The sequence below is a fragment of the Suricata suricatta genome, chromosome 11 (assembly GCF_006229205.1).
Source record: "Suricata suricatta isolate VVHF042 chromosome 11, meerkat_22Aug2017_6uvM2_HiC, whole genome shotgun sequence".
In the NCBI taxonomy this organism is placed as follows: domain Eukaryota; kingdom Metazoa; phylum Chordata; class Mammalia; order Carnivora; family Herpestidae; genus Suricata; species Suricata suricatta.
In genome coordinates this window covers 96924184-96940380 of record NC_043710.1, presented here as the reverse complement: position 1 = coordinate 96940380, position 16197 = coordinate 96924184, and the positions used below count along the sequence as shown (strand labels likewise).

Genomic DNA, 16197 nt, shown 5'->3' with positions numbered 1-16197 from the left:
TGAGATTTGGTTGAATATAAGAGAGAACTCAAAATACCAGATGATTCACAAAATAAAGATTATTTCTTCCTCACATAATGGAAGCCCGGGTTGGGAGGCCCATGGCTGGTCTTACACGTCGGGCCCCGAGGTCGGTGCACGTCTCTCTGTGCAGCGCTCATTGGTCCAGGCAGCTGCGCAGGCTCCGACCATTGATTCTGCATTACAGGGAGCAGGAAGGAGGACAGCAGAGAGAGGAAGGTCCCCGTCTCTTTCCAGAAGCCCACACAACAATCTCCTTATGCGTTTTGGCAAGAAATGAAATAAGGGCCACATCTGGCTACACGATCACAGCACGTAGTCTTTTAGCTGGATGTGGCGCTGCCTCCAATGACAGTGGGTATTAGTAGGGGGAGAAAGGTCACGTAGGCTCTTAGGATCCTCTGCCACCTTGATATTTCTACAGTGTCAGAGTCTATAAAGCTTCCTTTTTGGGCTGATACATCCCTCCAGAGGAGACTTCTGCAATTTCCCATTGTTTTAAGCTCCCATCAGCAAAGATGTAGGAGATGCCTCCAACACGCTTTCTGCTGTCTTCCCAGGGCACGTGACATCCTAGAGTCATCTGTGTGGGTGGAGGTGAAGGAGGAATTCCCAACCTCCCAACCCTTCAAGATGTGAACAGTTGAAAGGGGTGGGTTTGACTTCTCAGGGTCCAGCTGGAATCAAGTCCGGATCGCCCCTGGTAGGAACCTGGATAACACGAACTTGTACTTTTCCCTCCATCTCACCCTGCCTGCTTCCCTACTCTGGCTTCCTAGGACCATATCCCCAGGGAAATAACTGCACCAAGATCTGGACTTAGGTTTTTATTTCAAAGAAATTTAACCTGAGCTAAAAAATAATCTCATTAAGTTCTAAGCTCAGATTTGTAGAGCTCTTAGAATAACTTCAGTGTAACACCCAGAAAAGAACTTTAAAAAGAGGAGTAATTTTTGAATTCTTTGTTTCACTTCATATTGCTGTTCACTCCCTAGGACTCTGAAATACAGTTAAAGAAATAATATGAACGCTGTTCTCATATACAAAAATGTATAGTGGGGTCTGGGCCCAGAACCCCTCATAGCTAGTTAGCACAAGCAGCAGGTGCTCTGAGAGCAAGCTCCATTCTCCATGCCTGAAAAAACAGACAAGTTGACTCTAATGTTAAAAATGAAATACTCTGTTCTGGGTGGCTCAGTCATATAAGTGTCCATCCAACTCTTGGTTCTGGCTCAGGTCATGATCTCATGGTTCATGAGTTCGAGCCCTGCGTCAGGCTCTGCATTGACAGCACAGAGTCTGCTTGGGATCTCTCCCTCCCCAGCTCTCACTCTCTAATAAATAAATTTTTTAAAAAGTTTAAAAAAATGAAATACTCTGTTCTTAAATATTCTTTTGCACTTGTTACACTGATACAATGAATTACTTGTCTCTTTCACTTTCCCTAACACAGTAGCGTGGTTACTTATTGCTGAACGAATGAACGAGTAGAATGATAGTATATCCTAGTTTGTTTTCTCATCTCATAAAATAAGTTGAGAAAAATGTGCTGACATATTTGAGGGAATTTGTAAAGGAAATTGGATCTTTACAAATTATTTTATAAATGGAAACAGTATCTAAAAGATTAATGTCAATGTTATAATTGTGGTAAGAAAATAAATGGCTGCAGGTATACTGAAATCTGCTATTCCTTTTTATATCATATGAACTATGTGGTAGCATCTTGAATTATAGATCACAAGTCAGTCATTTAACGTAAGTATTTGTTTTAAACTCATTTAATAATTTTTGAACCAGAATAAGATACCAAATTGTACTAATTATTTGTGCGATTTAAAACCTAACAGAAAAAAAAGTAGGATGTGCTAGTAATAAATATATTTTATAATCCACTTATTTGATATATAATAAGCTGCATTATGTTCTAACTGCCTATATGACGTTATCATGATCTTGATGTCCCGTTAGTCAGTATGGTCCCTGAAGTCCTAAAGTTCTTGATGCGAAAGAACCATTATCAAATATATGTATGCATCTAAACTCAGTTTAATTGAATGAGATTCACTGAATTTTTTGCCCAGCACTGTTGTGTTTGTGCAGTAAATCAATCCTACTTGTTGGAGGTGTGTGTTTTCCTGAGCACCCTGGAAAAAAAGAAGGAGCAGCAGATCCAACTACTAGCCCTTGCACTTGGACTCTAAAAGGACAAAGCAGGGAGGAGGCAGAAGAGGAAGTGGTACCCGCCCTTTTTGCTTCTTTCGGGGGAAGGGGATGATAATCAACTTTGTCATTTTGTGTTGACTCATTTTCTCAAGAGCAGATGTTCTGTCCTGGCTGGTGGATGGACTAGGGCTGCCATAAGGAAGCGTCACAAACTTGGTTGCTTAAAAAAAACGCAGTTTATTCTATCACAGTTCTGGAAGCTACAACTCTAAAATCAAGGTGTTGGGAGATGAAATTCTTCTCTCTGCAGGCTCTGGGCAAGATCCCTCCTTGTCTCTTGCTGGCTTCTGGTGGTGGCCGGCTGGTGTCGGCATGTAGATGCATCATCCCAATCTGTGCCTTTACCTTCACATGACCTTCCCGCTAAGCACCTGTGTGGCCCCTCTCCTTCCAAGGCCCTCCCTGCTCCAGTGTAACTTCATTTTAACTAATTTCAAACAGGGTACGTTCATAGGCACCTAGGACTAGCCTTCAACATCTCTTTCTTGGAGGGACACAATTCAACCCACCACATGGGTCAATAAGATTTTTTTCCAAGACTGGAAAACAGCACCACGTTTTCAGTAAAAGCAAGATGGTCTGTTTACATTGATCATGATCTCTGTGTCTCACCAAAACCCAGTGCTAAATTGTATGTAGCTGATACCCTTAAGCCACGTTTAAGAAGACTTAAGTATATACAAGCATTTTAGAAGTCCGATAAGTGTCAAAATAGTGAATATTGAGGTGACAGAGAAGGCTTCATCTCCTCTCTTGAGATGGAAAACATTAGAACTAACTCAGCCCTGTAGACAGGAGACTACACGGAAGCCAGGCCCAGTGAGGACAGTGATAGCAGACATTACTTCATGTTGAGAAAAGTATAAATAGGACAACGTAAAATGGAAACAAGACTTTCCTTTCATTTGCAGGAAACAGATGAAGACACGTGTGACTTTGCTTTAGCTGTATCTGCAGTTAAGCCATTTATTACTTCTTTCAATCCTAGTAATCCTGTGAGCACTAAGATCAAATGCATAGTATCTTGGTCCACTGAAGAAAAGGAAGAAGTCTGTGCCAAAAAAAAAAAAAAAAAAGATCAAGTGTTGAATTAGCTTTTAGAAGATCTCAGATGTTTTTAATTCAAAAGACCCCATTCCTGTTCCAATAGAACACTGAAATGTAAATGTGCCATTTTACAATTTTAAACAAATTTGTTATGAGGGTTTTTTTCTACTTACGATTCTGCTGGAAAACTGCATCAACTCTACTTTCTATTCCTGGAAAGATGCTTGCTATGTTTTTGGGATAACCCGTTTGCATGGACTGTCTTTTGTTATCATATCTGATGAAAAAAAGTACCATGTTTTAAAATCAATATAGCATATAATGATAACAGTTTTCTTTAAAGTGCAGATACTTTACAAAGTGCCTTCACATAAATTTTTTCATTCAGTCTATGTTATGTCTTATTTCCTGGGCCTAAGAATGGTTAACTTTTCTACCTAAGGACACATTACTGTTCATAAAATATGTCGGTTGCATGAATGCTAAAACAGGCTTTTGATTGCTAGCACAATGTTGCTTTCAATGTTTGTTTATTTTCGAGAGAGTAAGAGAGAGAGAGAAAGAGAGACAGAGTGTGAGTGGGTGAGGGGCAGAGAGATAAGGATACACAAAATCTGAAGCAGGCTTCAGGCTCGGAGCTGTCAGTACAGAGCCCAACACAGCGTTCGAACTCACAAACGATGAGATCCTGACTTGAGCTCAAGTTGGACACTTCACCAACTGAGCCACCCAGGCACCCCTTCACACAATTTTATTTTTGAAAAGAAGAGCTTCTATTTCCTACAGATGTAAGAAATGCACTTATTTGGTGCATGACCAGCCTTCCTCCCTTCCCTCCACTTCTTCCCCCTTCTACCTCCCCCCAGTAGTGAGGTAAAAGTCAGTGTGGGCACATTTTTCAGGCCATCCCAATAGCATTTTCCTGAGTGTTTTAGAATTTAACTCATAACTGAGAATTAGCTTCTTTCTTTGTATTTCATCCTGGATCCGTATTAAGGTTTCCTCTGTTTCCTGACATAGAATCCTCAATACCATTGTGAAGCCTTTTTGATTTATAAAAATGACATTTTCAAAAGCCACAGCAACCTTGATCTTTTGTAGAAAACAATGCCGATGAAAGATCACCTAGTGGGTTGTTAGTGGCTGTAGACAAGGTAAATACAGATTTCAATCCCTAACTGAAAACATTGTTTACCTCACCTCCAGAATTGGTTGTTTACGAAGAAGTAGGTTTCTCCCCTGTAGTAAACAGCTGCATCGATTGCACGGACGCTGCTTGGGAAGCCGTAGTCTGAGATGTCCTTGGGATACCCGGGCTCAATGTCATAGCCACTCAGAGCCCAGTACTGGCTGCCTGCCAATGATTCAGGTTATAGGTTAGATGGGGTTCTTCCATTCCTATAAAATTGAAACCACATCTTAGTCTTCCTGTAAAATCATCATAGAAACGGCAATGGAACAATAGCCTTTAACAGACAAAGGTGGTCAAGTTAAGTTCACTGGGCTGTAACAGCCTTCGTGGTTCCCCAGCACCTACAAAGGCTCCAGCGTCTAGGTCTGACGTTCAGGCCATCACAGCTGGGTCTTTCCTACGTCCAACATGTCTATGCAGAGACTATATGACAGCCTTGGGGACTCTGAGAAAGTTATACCAGGGATGAGGCTGGGAGAACACTCCAGGGGGCCTTGTAAGGTTTCCTCAGTTCGTAGATGGGGAAACTGAGGCCTGAGGAGGGAGCAGCTGCTCCAGTGCATGCAGCAGTTGGCATCAGGAACCAGATCCAACCCAAGTCTCCTGGCACAAGTGAGACCAGTGTACCTGCCATCATCAACTCAGCTCCTCTGGGCCTGGAAGGGGCCACAGAGGAGCCTTCCCCTCCCCACGGGGAAGACCTAAATAAGATGAAACTGAGGTGGTTACCTTTGAATAGGAAAACTAGGTCCTTGTCTGGGTCCTCGTATGCGGCCTGGATGCCATTCGGCAGGGCCGGCCAGAACAGAGAGATGAAGTTGAGATCCACTTCTGGCAACTGGGGGTGTCTTCTCCAGAAGTACCTGGCGGAGCACAGGGCACAGGGCCTGAGCAGGCAGGTCCCGGAGCGGGCGGGACAGTCCCCAGCACAGTGACCACCTCGTGGCCTGGGCTTTACTGGGATGTCATACATGTGGCAGGTGCTCCAGTGTTTAGGAGAGGTCACGGGCATGACTTTATCTGATTATGTTTTCCCTGTCCCCTGACAAGTCTCACTGTATTAGTCTCATTGTTGTCCCTACAAAATGACAATGTCCAGAGTATTCCAGCAAAAGTGATACAAGTATGCTCAGCCTGTGGTGACACAATCACGAAGCAGCCAATGGGAAATTGAAAAATTCAATTTGCCCTCCAGCTTATGAAGGGATAGTTCCCATTTACTGGACTGAATTAGGGTGGAGGGGACTGGGTGAGGTGTTGTGTCCAGTGAACTCGTGTGGAGCCCGTGTCTGTGACACTATCACCAATACCTGAATGTTTATGCATGTTTGAGGGTTTGTTTTTTTAATTTTCCTGGATGTTTTGAGTTACCCAGAAAACACGGTCGCTTCCAGTGAGGTACACATGCACCGAATTCAAAGAAAAAGCTGAGTGATGTGTAATGTGGGACTCAGCGAGAATCCAGTTCTAAGTTATGCCAGTCAATGAAGTCAAAGGAAGAAGTAATCACATACTTGTCTTTAAAGAATAAGATCTCTCCACGAAGGGTGGCAATGGCATCAAATGACAGTCTGGGGTCACAGGCTGTGGGTGTGCTTGGTCCCGTTGGTTGGACAGGGTTGCTTGAAGGTCCTTAAAAAAAAAAAAGAAGGTTTTTTTAAGCCCAAGTCCAGTGTGACTCTTGGAGTACCGCTGACCCTTCTCAGAAGGGGAAGGCTTTCTGCATGAAGAGAACCCTATCAGACTATCTCATAAGACACTGAAGGAAATGTACATCTGGCCCTCTTAAACTTATTCTCACTATTTTAAACAACCATGGTTATTTTCAGAGAGAGAGGTCCTGGTCAATATGTGAAGTAAAACAATTTGAATTCTAGGTCTCCCCCTCCCTGCCCTCTACTTTAAAATCTGAATCTCATCCTTCTCCCCCTCCTTGGTTCTTTCTTCATTTTGGTCACTCAGTATCCATTTCTTGCTTCCCTGCCAAATCCATCTTCAGGAAAGGAACTGGTATTGGTTCTTGAGCCTGTAGCATAAACTTAAGTCAATATCTTAGCAATATTTTTCCCTATAGGTATTTGTGTTTTCATGTGTTTCCTCATTGTAGAATGAAGGGCTATCCTAGTAGTTAAGAAAATTTAAAACACTGATGGGAAAAGGAAGGAGGTGTTTTCCGGGGAAAGGAGTTGGGGAGGTTAGAGCAGGTCTCGTTATTCTGGAAAATTCTATCATAATGAGAAGGTTTCCGAGCTGTGGTCCCTGGTGTGCCTGGTTCTGTGATGCCGTCCCCAACTCCATTCCTCACTGGTTTACAGACCCTCCAACCTTCTCACAGGTTTCTTGTTCTTACAGCCAGGAGGGCAGAGGGAGGAGATATACAAGGTCTGGACTTGTCTAAGTCCTACCCTGAGGAGCATCAGCAACGCCCTTGAAAGAGGTTTCTTTCTCTGCCTCTCTACTGCGATTCCTGCTCTGTTCTCCAATGACAACACTTTTATTAGGTGCGGGACATATCTGCTTGCTGGCATGTTTCTTAAAAGCCTTCTTGGCCTATATGCACTTTAATATATGTAGAATCGTACACTGTGTAATTTAAACACTGTGTAATATGCATCATTCTGTTTCTTTTCCATGAAGCACAATGTTGTAAGGACCCATCTCTGTTATTGCCACATGCACATCTAATTCAGTGGTGTCCCTGCCTAGCATTACTCTATGGCATGCATCCACCGAATTTGACAGGTACCTTCTTCCAGACAGACTTCCAGGAGCCCTCCAACTTCCACCACCATAGACAAGACCGGGAAGAACATCTTTGATGTGCCCACGCCTCACCATGTATGGCAGTGTTCTTCTGATGACCTTACCATAGATGGCCTGAATGCCATTGATGTCATCTTGAGGGAGGGTGTAGGTGCTGGGATCGCGGAAAGCATAGTTGGGATACATCAAGGCACCCGGATCAGTGGAGTGAGATAGCCCCAAGGAATGGCCAAATTCGTGGGCAGCAACGAGAAACAAATTATAATCTGCAATGCAAGCACATGTGGGGAATGGCTCCAAGTGGATCCAAGGGTGGAGAAAAATGATCTCAAGAAACGCAGCTTCCAAGCCAAAAGTGCTTGGAGAAACAGCTTTTCCCATGCCTATCTTTTGCATTTTCCCTGCAGGCTCCTGAAGAAATGGAGATTGGAATCAACCAAGGTAGGAGTGAGAGGTTCAGATTAAGTGGGCGTCTCATCAAGTCTTAGAACTAAGAAAAGCTGCCTTCATTCTGATCCTGGTATTCCACGAGTGTGGACCTGAGGCTGAGAGACATGGCAGCCGGGCCACCACATTCTCCTGACACTCAGCAGGCCTCTCCAGCCTCCCAGACCCTCAGTCTTCAGTAGAGTCTCAGTGAACAGGTAGTTAGAAAAGATGCCGGCTGGGCAGCGAGTTGCCTCAGATGCAGGTGAACCTACTTCGCCTCCCTCATCACCCATCACAGGCACTGGGCACCAGCTCTTCCCTGATTCTCAATTCTCCAAGCAGCTTCAAGGATTCTCCACCAGAAAGAGACAAACCTTGCTCCTCCCCCATCTCTAACTTCTAGGAGCACAGTGCTTTTACCAGCTGGGAACCCAAACTTCCAAGGCTCACACTCTTGGCAAATAACATCCAAGCTCCTTGGCCAAGTCTAAGACCTCCTCACTCGCCCAGCAGACATGTGAGGACTTGACTCATGATGTGAATCCTTCACTCTGGCCACCTCGCAAATACGCTGACCATTTTGTTACATGCCTGTTTCTTAAAAATCCTAATTTTGGTTGTAGAGTACTTTCCATATGCTAGGAAGTATACTACTATTTAGTCCTTGCAATATTTATATAAAGTATTTGTTAGAAATATTTTTACAGTAAAGGAACTGAATCCCACAGATTTCAAGTATCTCCTTATGGGTCTTGCAATAATAAGTGATAGGGCTGGGGTCAAATCCAAGACCCATGCTCTGACTACAATGTTCAACTTCCTGTTGATAATTAGCCTAGTGCAATTATACCCATGCTCCAAGGCATTTTTGTTTTGACCATCACATCCTTGTATTTTTGTATTCATGAATGCATCTCGAAAAATGTCTCTGAGAGCTGAGACTTGAGTGCCAAACAAATCTGAGGGATCTGTCATGATGCACAGACTAAAAGGAAAGATGAATGCCAACAATTTGGATGACACCAAACAATGAGGAGAGCAGTTAGAGAAGGAGACACAAAGACTGTTGGGATTCTGAGGAGAAAGTCCTTGTTTCCAGCTGTAAGACAAGACTGGGTGGCACGTGACGTGGTATAGAAAGAGATTTTGAAAGGGGGCCTTGAAGTGCAATGTGAGCAAATGTAGGGAGGTTGGGAAGCATGTGGTGTGATGTGGGAACAGCGAATGCACAATGTGGCTGTGGTAGGTGAAACAGGAGGACAGCCATGAAAGATGAGGTTGCAAAACTACCAAGAGTCTTCAGTGCCAAGGAAAGATATTTGGATATAATTTGGCCTAGAAAATGTAAACACTTTAAGTTTAAGCAGGAGAGTAATGTATTTCAAATATAAATTTTGTAATCCAAACATAAATTTTGCTGTCGTGGAAGAATTAGAGGGAGCAGAGGCAAGGTAAATTGTCCATGTGAGAATTTGTATCATTTAGTTCAGGTAAGAGGTAATGAGCATATGGACCAGTGGGGAAGGCAATAGGAATCCTAAGTAGTGGAGACTGTTATCTGTCTTAGGGTACACACAGCTCCTAGCACAGGGACTTGGGTAGAATAAACATTCACATGTATGTTGAGAAAATGGTGGGAGGAACAAGTCCAAAGCAAGGATAAAAGGTTCCTTTCCTATTTTCTAGAAAGTGTTCTGTGGCGTACTGTTACCTGTGGCCTTGTGAAGTGCCACACGATCTGAATATACCTGAGCTTATTCTCAACCCTTCCCTTCAGGTGGTCTGACCCTTCTTCTTATGAGTCTTCTCCTGAAAGGGGTGGTATGCCACACAGGGACACACCACTGAAAAAGAGCTCCACCAAGATAAAATGACTCATCGAGAAAGATGGCGGCTCTTTGCTAAGTGGGATAGTTTTCAAAATGAACCCAATTATTTCTGGATTTCCAAAAATAAAGATCTTTTCCAAACATCATTACATTTCAGAATATTAAAAGAAAGATACACCCTAAAGCAATCATCAGCAAACCTTTTCTGTAAAGGTTCAGATAGTAAATATTGTAGACTTTCTGAACTATATGGTTTCTGTAGGAAGTACTCAACTCTGCTGTTGTACTATGAAAACAGCCATAGATGATACAGAAACAAGGTGGTGGGGGGAGCCATTTCAATAAAACTTTATTTATACAAACAGGATCAGGCAAGATTTACCCATTGTCTATACCCTTTTGATTTCTATACTAGGAAACAAGATCAGTAATTAGCCTTAGGGCTTTTTTAAAAACCTAAATTGACTTAATATTATGAGGAAGGAAAATTGTTAAATGGTCCGTTTGTGTGGGTTTGAAATGTTATAACAGCTCAGATGTGTGTGTATGTATGCAGGTGGCACTGCTAATGTGACAAAGTTTATTCAGAAGCTGCATATTGACATGACTTTGGTTAACTTACTGTTGGAATTTGTGGTCCATGTTTCATCTGCATCGAAGTGAACATCTCCCCCAATGGCTTGGCCTGGCTGAAAGGCATGAGCAAGGATTCCATCAGGTCCATCAAATGGAGAATTGTCACCATGATCTGAAATAAAACAGCCTGTATCAGGTCCTTGCTGACTCTCAGGTTAGCCCTGGAAAGTAAGACTGAGCTGGAGGACAGAGGACATACCTCCTTGGAAAAAAGCAATATTGATGTCTGGTTCTCCCTCGGAGATCTTGGTGAAGGTCAGGGGTGATGCATTCATCCAGACTTGAAAGGCTTTCTTAATGGCAGTTTCCACCTCAGCCTGTGTCAGCTGCGTGGTGTACCTCGTGATCCTTCGAAGTGAGAACATGGTGTGTCACCAGACTGAGCTCATCCCCCTGGGGGTGAGTGCTCTATGTGATACGCTGCCATGGACAGGGTCTAAGGAGGGAATGCAGGGTTCAGGGCTGCAGACAAGTCCCCCTGTATCTCTAAACTCAGTTTCTTTATTCTTAAGAGGAGAATCCTAACTGAGCTCCCTCTCCTAGGGCTGTTGTGGGTCTAAATACACACAGAGCCTTCCGCTCAGTACTCGGCACATAGTGGTATTCCACAGAGATCGTTCTCATCGGGATGCATGGAGGGTAATGAGTAAACCCTTGTCGGGGTCTGAGTGGGGTTCTTAGAGGGACAGCCTGACGTTGCTGTCGTCCCTTAGACTGCGGAAGGAGCACAAAAACATCAGGCTTTGGGGTGAGGACAGCCTGGGGGGGTCTCTGATCTTTCCCTCCCAGCCTTGCTCACCAGACTCTAGTCTCCCCAATGTCCCGCGTGTCCTGCATCCTAGAACAGCACCTGGCACACGACATGTTCACGAACACCCTTAACGAATCCTGAAGCTCGGAATCTCACCTGTAGGTCAGGTTAGTTCGTTCCCACTTGGGGTTCCCTGGGGTTAGCATAAAGTCCCCGTTGTCGGGCACCCCACAGCGCGGCTTCCTCATCATCTCCAGGGTCTCCTCATCCGGCTTCCCTGTCTCGTTCAACCCGAAGAATCGCTGCATCTCTTTGAGCTTCTCAACAATCACGCTGGTGCTGTTCCTCCTGACGGACCTGTATCCACTCCGTGGCAGCTGGTAGAACCTCTCCAGGTAAGTCTGGGCCAAGACAGACATGTAAGGGGACTCGCTGTGTCCCTTCCATCAGTCTTCCTTCCTAAGTCTAAGTCTCAAAAGTCTAAGAAACTTGTCATCGTGGGAACAAACAGATTTGTCGGTTGGCTTTGAGAGAATGCAGTCTAATGGGAGCATGGCCCCTCCAGTCAGCAGCCCAGGTAATGTTTATACATAAAAAATAGATATTTCATAGGGGATGAGGTCCAAGTCCTCATGCAAAATGCTCATATGCAGTCAGGAGACTGTGTAAGTAGTGCTAGCATTTACTGATTTCTTTAATTTTTTTAAAGTTTATTTATTTTGACAGAAGGAGGGAGGGGGAGAGAGAGTGGGAAAGAGAACCCCAAGCAGATGCTGCTGACACAGCGCAGATTTGGACGCGGGGCTCCACCTAATGAACTGTGAGGTCATGACCTGAGCTGAAATCAGGAGTCGGACGCTTAACCGACTGCGCCACCCAGGTGACCCTAGCATTTATTGATTTCTTGAGGTATTAATTGCGTCAATGCAGATTCTCTTTTATATATCTTTTTGCTCTGCTAGAGAAATTTTAGTCACTGTCACTAAGAAATGAAGGTGCACGGATGGGGGAAAATTGCCAAGATGACAATTCAGGTCCCAGACCTTCCTGATGCTTCTCAGGGGAGAACTAACAGCTTTGCAAGAACTCCAGGTAGGTTTGGGGCAACGGCGTGATCACGGACATTATTTAGCCTTTTATCCACCACAGTATTTCCAGAAGCGGCCAGCACTGCTGAGCAAGTAAAGGTTCTGAGGGTGGGAAGCAGTTTCTAAGGCTTCCTTCTCTGACCCTCAGCAGTTAGAGCACCTTGGCTAGTGACACAGGACAGAGCACTTCTGTGCTCTCGCAGGCTTGGGAGTTCAGAGGCTTGGGTTCAAATGTTAGCTCAGCCGTAGATTAACTGAGTTTTTGGACACATCAGAGAACTGATTTAAGATTCACTTTAGTCTCTGAAGTGGAAATAACATCCTCCTCCCCTCGCAGGGCTGCAGTGAGGTTGACAGGAGACAGTGTTGGGAAACGCTTAGTGTGGTGTCTTGTACAGAGTAGGCACTCGTGAGCTCTAGCTATTAGCCTGGGGCTTACTATTCCCAGCACAGAATATATTCAAGGAAAAAGGAAAAAGCAAAAAGAATGCTTTTCTAAAACTGCAATGCTAAGAAAATTGTGCGTGACAAATCTGTGACCGCGTTCTGGTGTTTCTTCAGAACGCGGCCTGCCTCTCCTACCGTGAAACAATGCAAATAGCTGTGGGTTTTGCTTCGACAGTTTATAAACCGCCTCACAATCCGGAGGAGGAAGTCTCATTGCACTATGCAATGATTTCTAGTTCCTTCTGATGTCCTGTCCTCATGCTCTCTGGTCCGCCTGAGATTATTGGCTGCAAAGACAAGTCCATACAGACGGCACCAGACATAGAGTAGCTGGGTTGCATGTAAAGGAAGGGGAGAATCTTAGGTGCACGAGAAAGAAACTCATTTCGTTTTGTAATTAAAACCGTTCCTTCTCAACGGGCTCCCAGCCGGAAGAAGCCCCACAGCGACATCTTCCCTGAGTTCGAAGAGCCCCGCTTGGAACCCTCCAAATGCCTAAAACGAGATATTCAAGCTCAAAGCAGCCACACAATTCCGTTCAGGCTGATTTAACTAAAAAAGAAGAAACAACCTACACAATTTCTTAATAAGCAGCCCATCAACCACCTACCAGCCAGATGGTCGACGTACCTGAACAACTTGCGTGGGCTCCTCTTCCGGGGATTCCCAATGCACCGGAAGGGCCCCGGAAAGCGGCAGGAACAGCAAGAGCAGAAGTGGAAGCATCTTCAGACTGAACGTGGCCTTTCCCCAAAACACTGGCACCCGGCCTTGCTCTGTGCCCTCAGGGCAGGGCCCTCCTGTCCTGGGTACCCTCCAGTTCAGCAGGTCAGGTGTCCCTCACTGCTCTCTTCTGGTCCCTTATAAAGCCGTGTCTTAAACAATTGCCACACCAGGAATGTGAAGCAACATTACACTCGGAGACTTTTGCAATGCTCTAATGTGATTTAGGGCTCCAAAATGGGGTGGGGGTGTCTTTCAACAGAAAAAAGGGAGTGTAATTTGCTATTCTTTGCTCTTGGGGTTTTAGTCAGAGATTTACTCTTGCCGAGTTGTCTGGTGTAGGGGAAGGAATGGAAGATTAGTCCTGAAGTTCACGAACAGCAATTACCTGCAGGTTTACACTTTCTAGGTGTGGAAGATGTTAATTTATGCAAGAGGTATTTTGTGAGATTAATGGTACTTATCTTGGGGGCGAGGAGCCCGGCAGAGATCTCTGGATGTGAGGAGAGTGTGCCTGGGAGTGTGGTCAGCAAGCTGGGTCTGTGTGGATCCTGGGGCAGCTTCTGAGAGATGGGGTGTGGGCTTCAGCATACTAGAAACTCCCCTGGCCACAAGCTGGATTCGCTGTGCGAAGGACAAAGAAAGCAGTAGTGATGGTGATAATAATAACCAGTGGATTCTGTGTTCATGATGTCCCTCACGTACATGCTGTATCTCTGTTACCTCTGGCCATCCTCACACAGCCTTAGGATGCTGTCATTTTCTGCATTTTGCAGAGGAGACCAGATCTGGAGAAGAGGACTTGCATGAGTCATGTGCTGAGTGGGGGTGGGCTAGGACTCAATCCGAGTGATGTGTTGGGAGCCCCTCAGTGGGCAGGCACTCCAGCAGCCACACCTGGGAGCCCAGCTGGCCCACGAGGAGCACTGGGTCCAAGTCTGCAACAACCAGGGACCCCGGCTTGTGTCCATGGAGGACGAGATGGTGTGTATGTGATCCCCGGGGGAAAAGATGTGGGGAGAGGGTTTCCAGACCCTGCAGTGGCAAATGGCTGAAGCAGTTAGGGGTCCCTGGGCAGGTGTTAAATCATGTCACCTGCTCCCACTTATTCTGATGTGCAGGTATATTTAGTCACTATACAGTCTTCGTGTGTGCTCATTTACATATATTTACATATATCCTGCAATGACAGGTGTGTGGTGTATTAATGTGTTTATCAATATGATCAGCATTTATGAGATAGGGCATGTGTTGATATGGAAATAAGGTCTTTTTTGGAGATGCTATATCGTAATTAGTTCAGGTCCCTCCTGAAGTTTCTCATGAGCTTTGTGAAAATCCAAAGAAATGTGTCTCGGGTTAGAACATATCTGGGCAGCAGATTAAGGTTCATGATATAGACTCCTGCATTTTCCCAGACATTTTCTGTGACCTACCATTTTCCAGGTGCTGTGATGGGTATTAGATTATGGGAGAGAAGTTCAGAGCAGTTGGGAGGAAATGCCATGGGAGTCTAAAGGAAAAAGCAGTGGTGGGAAAGGTGGAATCGAGGAGGGCTTCATGGACGAGGCAGGGTTTGAAGTGGACCTTGAAGGGGAAGTAGAATGTGGATGTGCAGAGATGTGGTAACCCCTGCCCTGTATGCATGTCGGATCTCCTCGGGTTGTTCAAGTTGTTCTAAAGGTCATGATCCTGTCAGTCATCCCTGGGTGCACAGCTTCATCAGGATGTGGCTTCCTCCACTTTAGATCTTTAGTGACAAAACCTTTTCTCACTAAGAATGCCTTAATGCTGGTCTAGTCTGTTGAGATGTCTTGATGCATTGGCTTGTTTAGAAGGTTCATAAAGGTACTTTGTTCAGAACATACTGCTAAGTGATTTAGACAAGAACCCAAACCTGTGGTGTCTGTATAAATGTTATGATAAACAAATTTCCCCAGAAAAATAAAAATAGAAGTACCTTATGTTCTAGTAATCCATTTCTGGGTGCTTACGCAAGGAAAAGGACAACACTGATTGCAGAATATATATGTACCCCTGTCTTTACCGCAGCATTATCTACAATAGCAAGTATGGAAGCAACCTAAGTGTTGACAGATAGATGAATGGACATCCACTGTGACAACATGGATGGAGCGAGAGTGTATTAAGCTAAGTGAAATAAGTCAGACAGAGAAAGACACTTATATTTGGAATCTAAAAAACCAAATGAGGGTCACCTGACTGGCTCAGTTGGTGCACGTGTGACTCTTGGTCTTGGGATTGTGCATTCAACCCCCATGTTGGGTGTGAAGATTACCTAAAAATCTTGAAAAAAAAAACCTTAATGAACAAACAACAACAAAAAGAGAAACAGACCCAAATACAGAGGATGAGGGGTTACCAGAGGGGAGGAGAAGAGAGACAGAAGAAGTAGGGAAAGGGGTAAGAGATACAGACTTCTAGTTATCAAATAGGTGAGTCACAGAGATGGGAAGTATAGCCTGGGGAATATAGTCAGTAATACCACAATAAGCTGTGGGGGGACAGATGACAACAGGGCCCACCACCGTGAGCATGTGCTTATGCGCCCATGTAGGTTTTCTGGGCTTCCCATTTTGGTTTCTGAGTCCTTCCTTCACACCTGACCACCACCTGCCTGCTGCCCATGCATCACCCCTTCTGATGCCTGGAGCCCAGACTGCTTTCAGGCCCTCTCCCCCCTCATAAAAAGTACTATGTGAAAAGGGTCGATTATCAGTCATTTATACTCTAGTGTGAACTCAGGGGCTGTTTGCCTTTTAAGTCAACTTACTTGAAAAAAAAAAGAATTTGTTAAAAAATGAAGGCTTTGCTCCACAGAATAGGAGTTTCCGATTGAGTTAGAATATGGAGGAAATTAAGTTTTGGACAGAGATGATTGTCTTTGGATTCAAAGCAATGGTGGATCTCCCTGCTTCCCCCATTGGCAGCAACCTCGCCTGATTATCCGATTTGCTGTCCCACAGCAGAGATAGCAAGTTGTATTGTTATAGCTCAGTTTTGCATCCTAGGCCCAAAGTGTTG

At 44.6% G+C, this 16197-nt stretch overlaps 1 protein-coding gene across 1 annotated transcript; it reads right to left on the bottom strand.

The window, feature by feature from the left end:
- Positions 1-2404: 2404 nt before the first annotated feature.
- On the bottom strand, positions 2405-13267 carry MMP8 (matrix metallopeptidase 8). The gene is made up of 10 exons (XM_029914850.1): positions 13060-13267; positions 11051-11295; positions 10343-10491; positions 10130-10255; positions 7354-7515; positions 6001-6118; positions 5216-5349; positions 4495-4648; positions 3468-3571; positions 2405-3298 (listed from the first exon to the last, which is right to left on the bottom strand). The coding sequence occupies exons 1-10, from the start codon at positions 13153-13155 to the stop codon at positions 3189-3191; spliced, it is 1398 nt and encodes a 465-aa protein (XP_029770710.1). The 5' UTR covers positions 13156-13267; the 3' UTR covers positions 2405-3188.
- Positions 13268-16197: the final 2930 nt, after the last annotated feature.

Bases quoted from the DNA above. Each gene is read 5' to 3' on its own strand.
- MMP8 (XM_029914850.1), bottom strand. From the start codon at position 13,155: ATGCTTCCACTTCTGCTCTTGCTGTTCCTGCCGCTTTCCGGGGCCCTT. The intron at 10,256-10,342 runs GTATGTCCTCTG...GTTTTATTTCAG, and splicing joins TATTGCTTTTTTCCAAGGAG to ATCATGGTGACAATTCTCCA. The intron at 5,350-6,000 runs GTATGTGATTAC...GTGCTCCGCCAG, and splicing joins ATCTTATTCTTTAAAGACAA to GTACTTCTGGAGAAGACACC.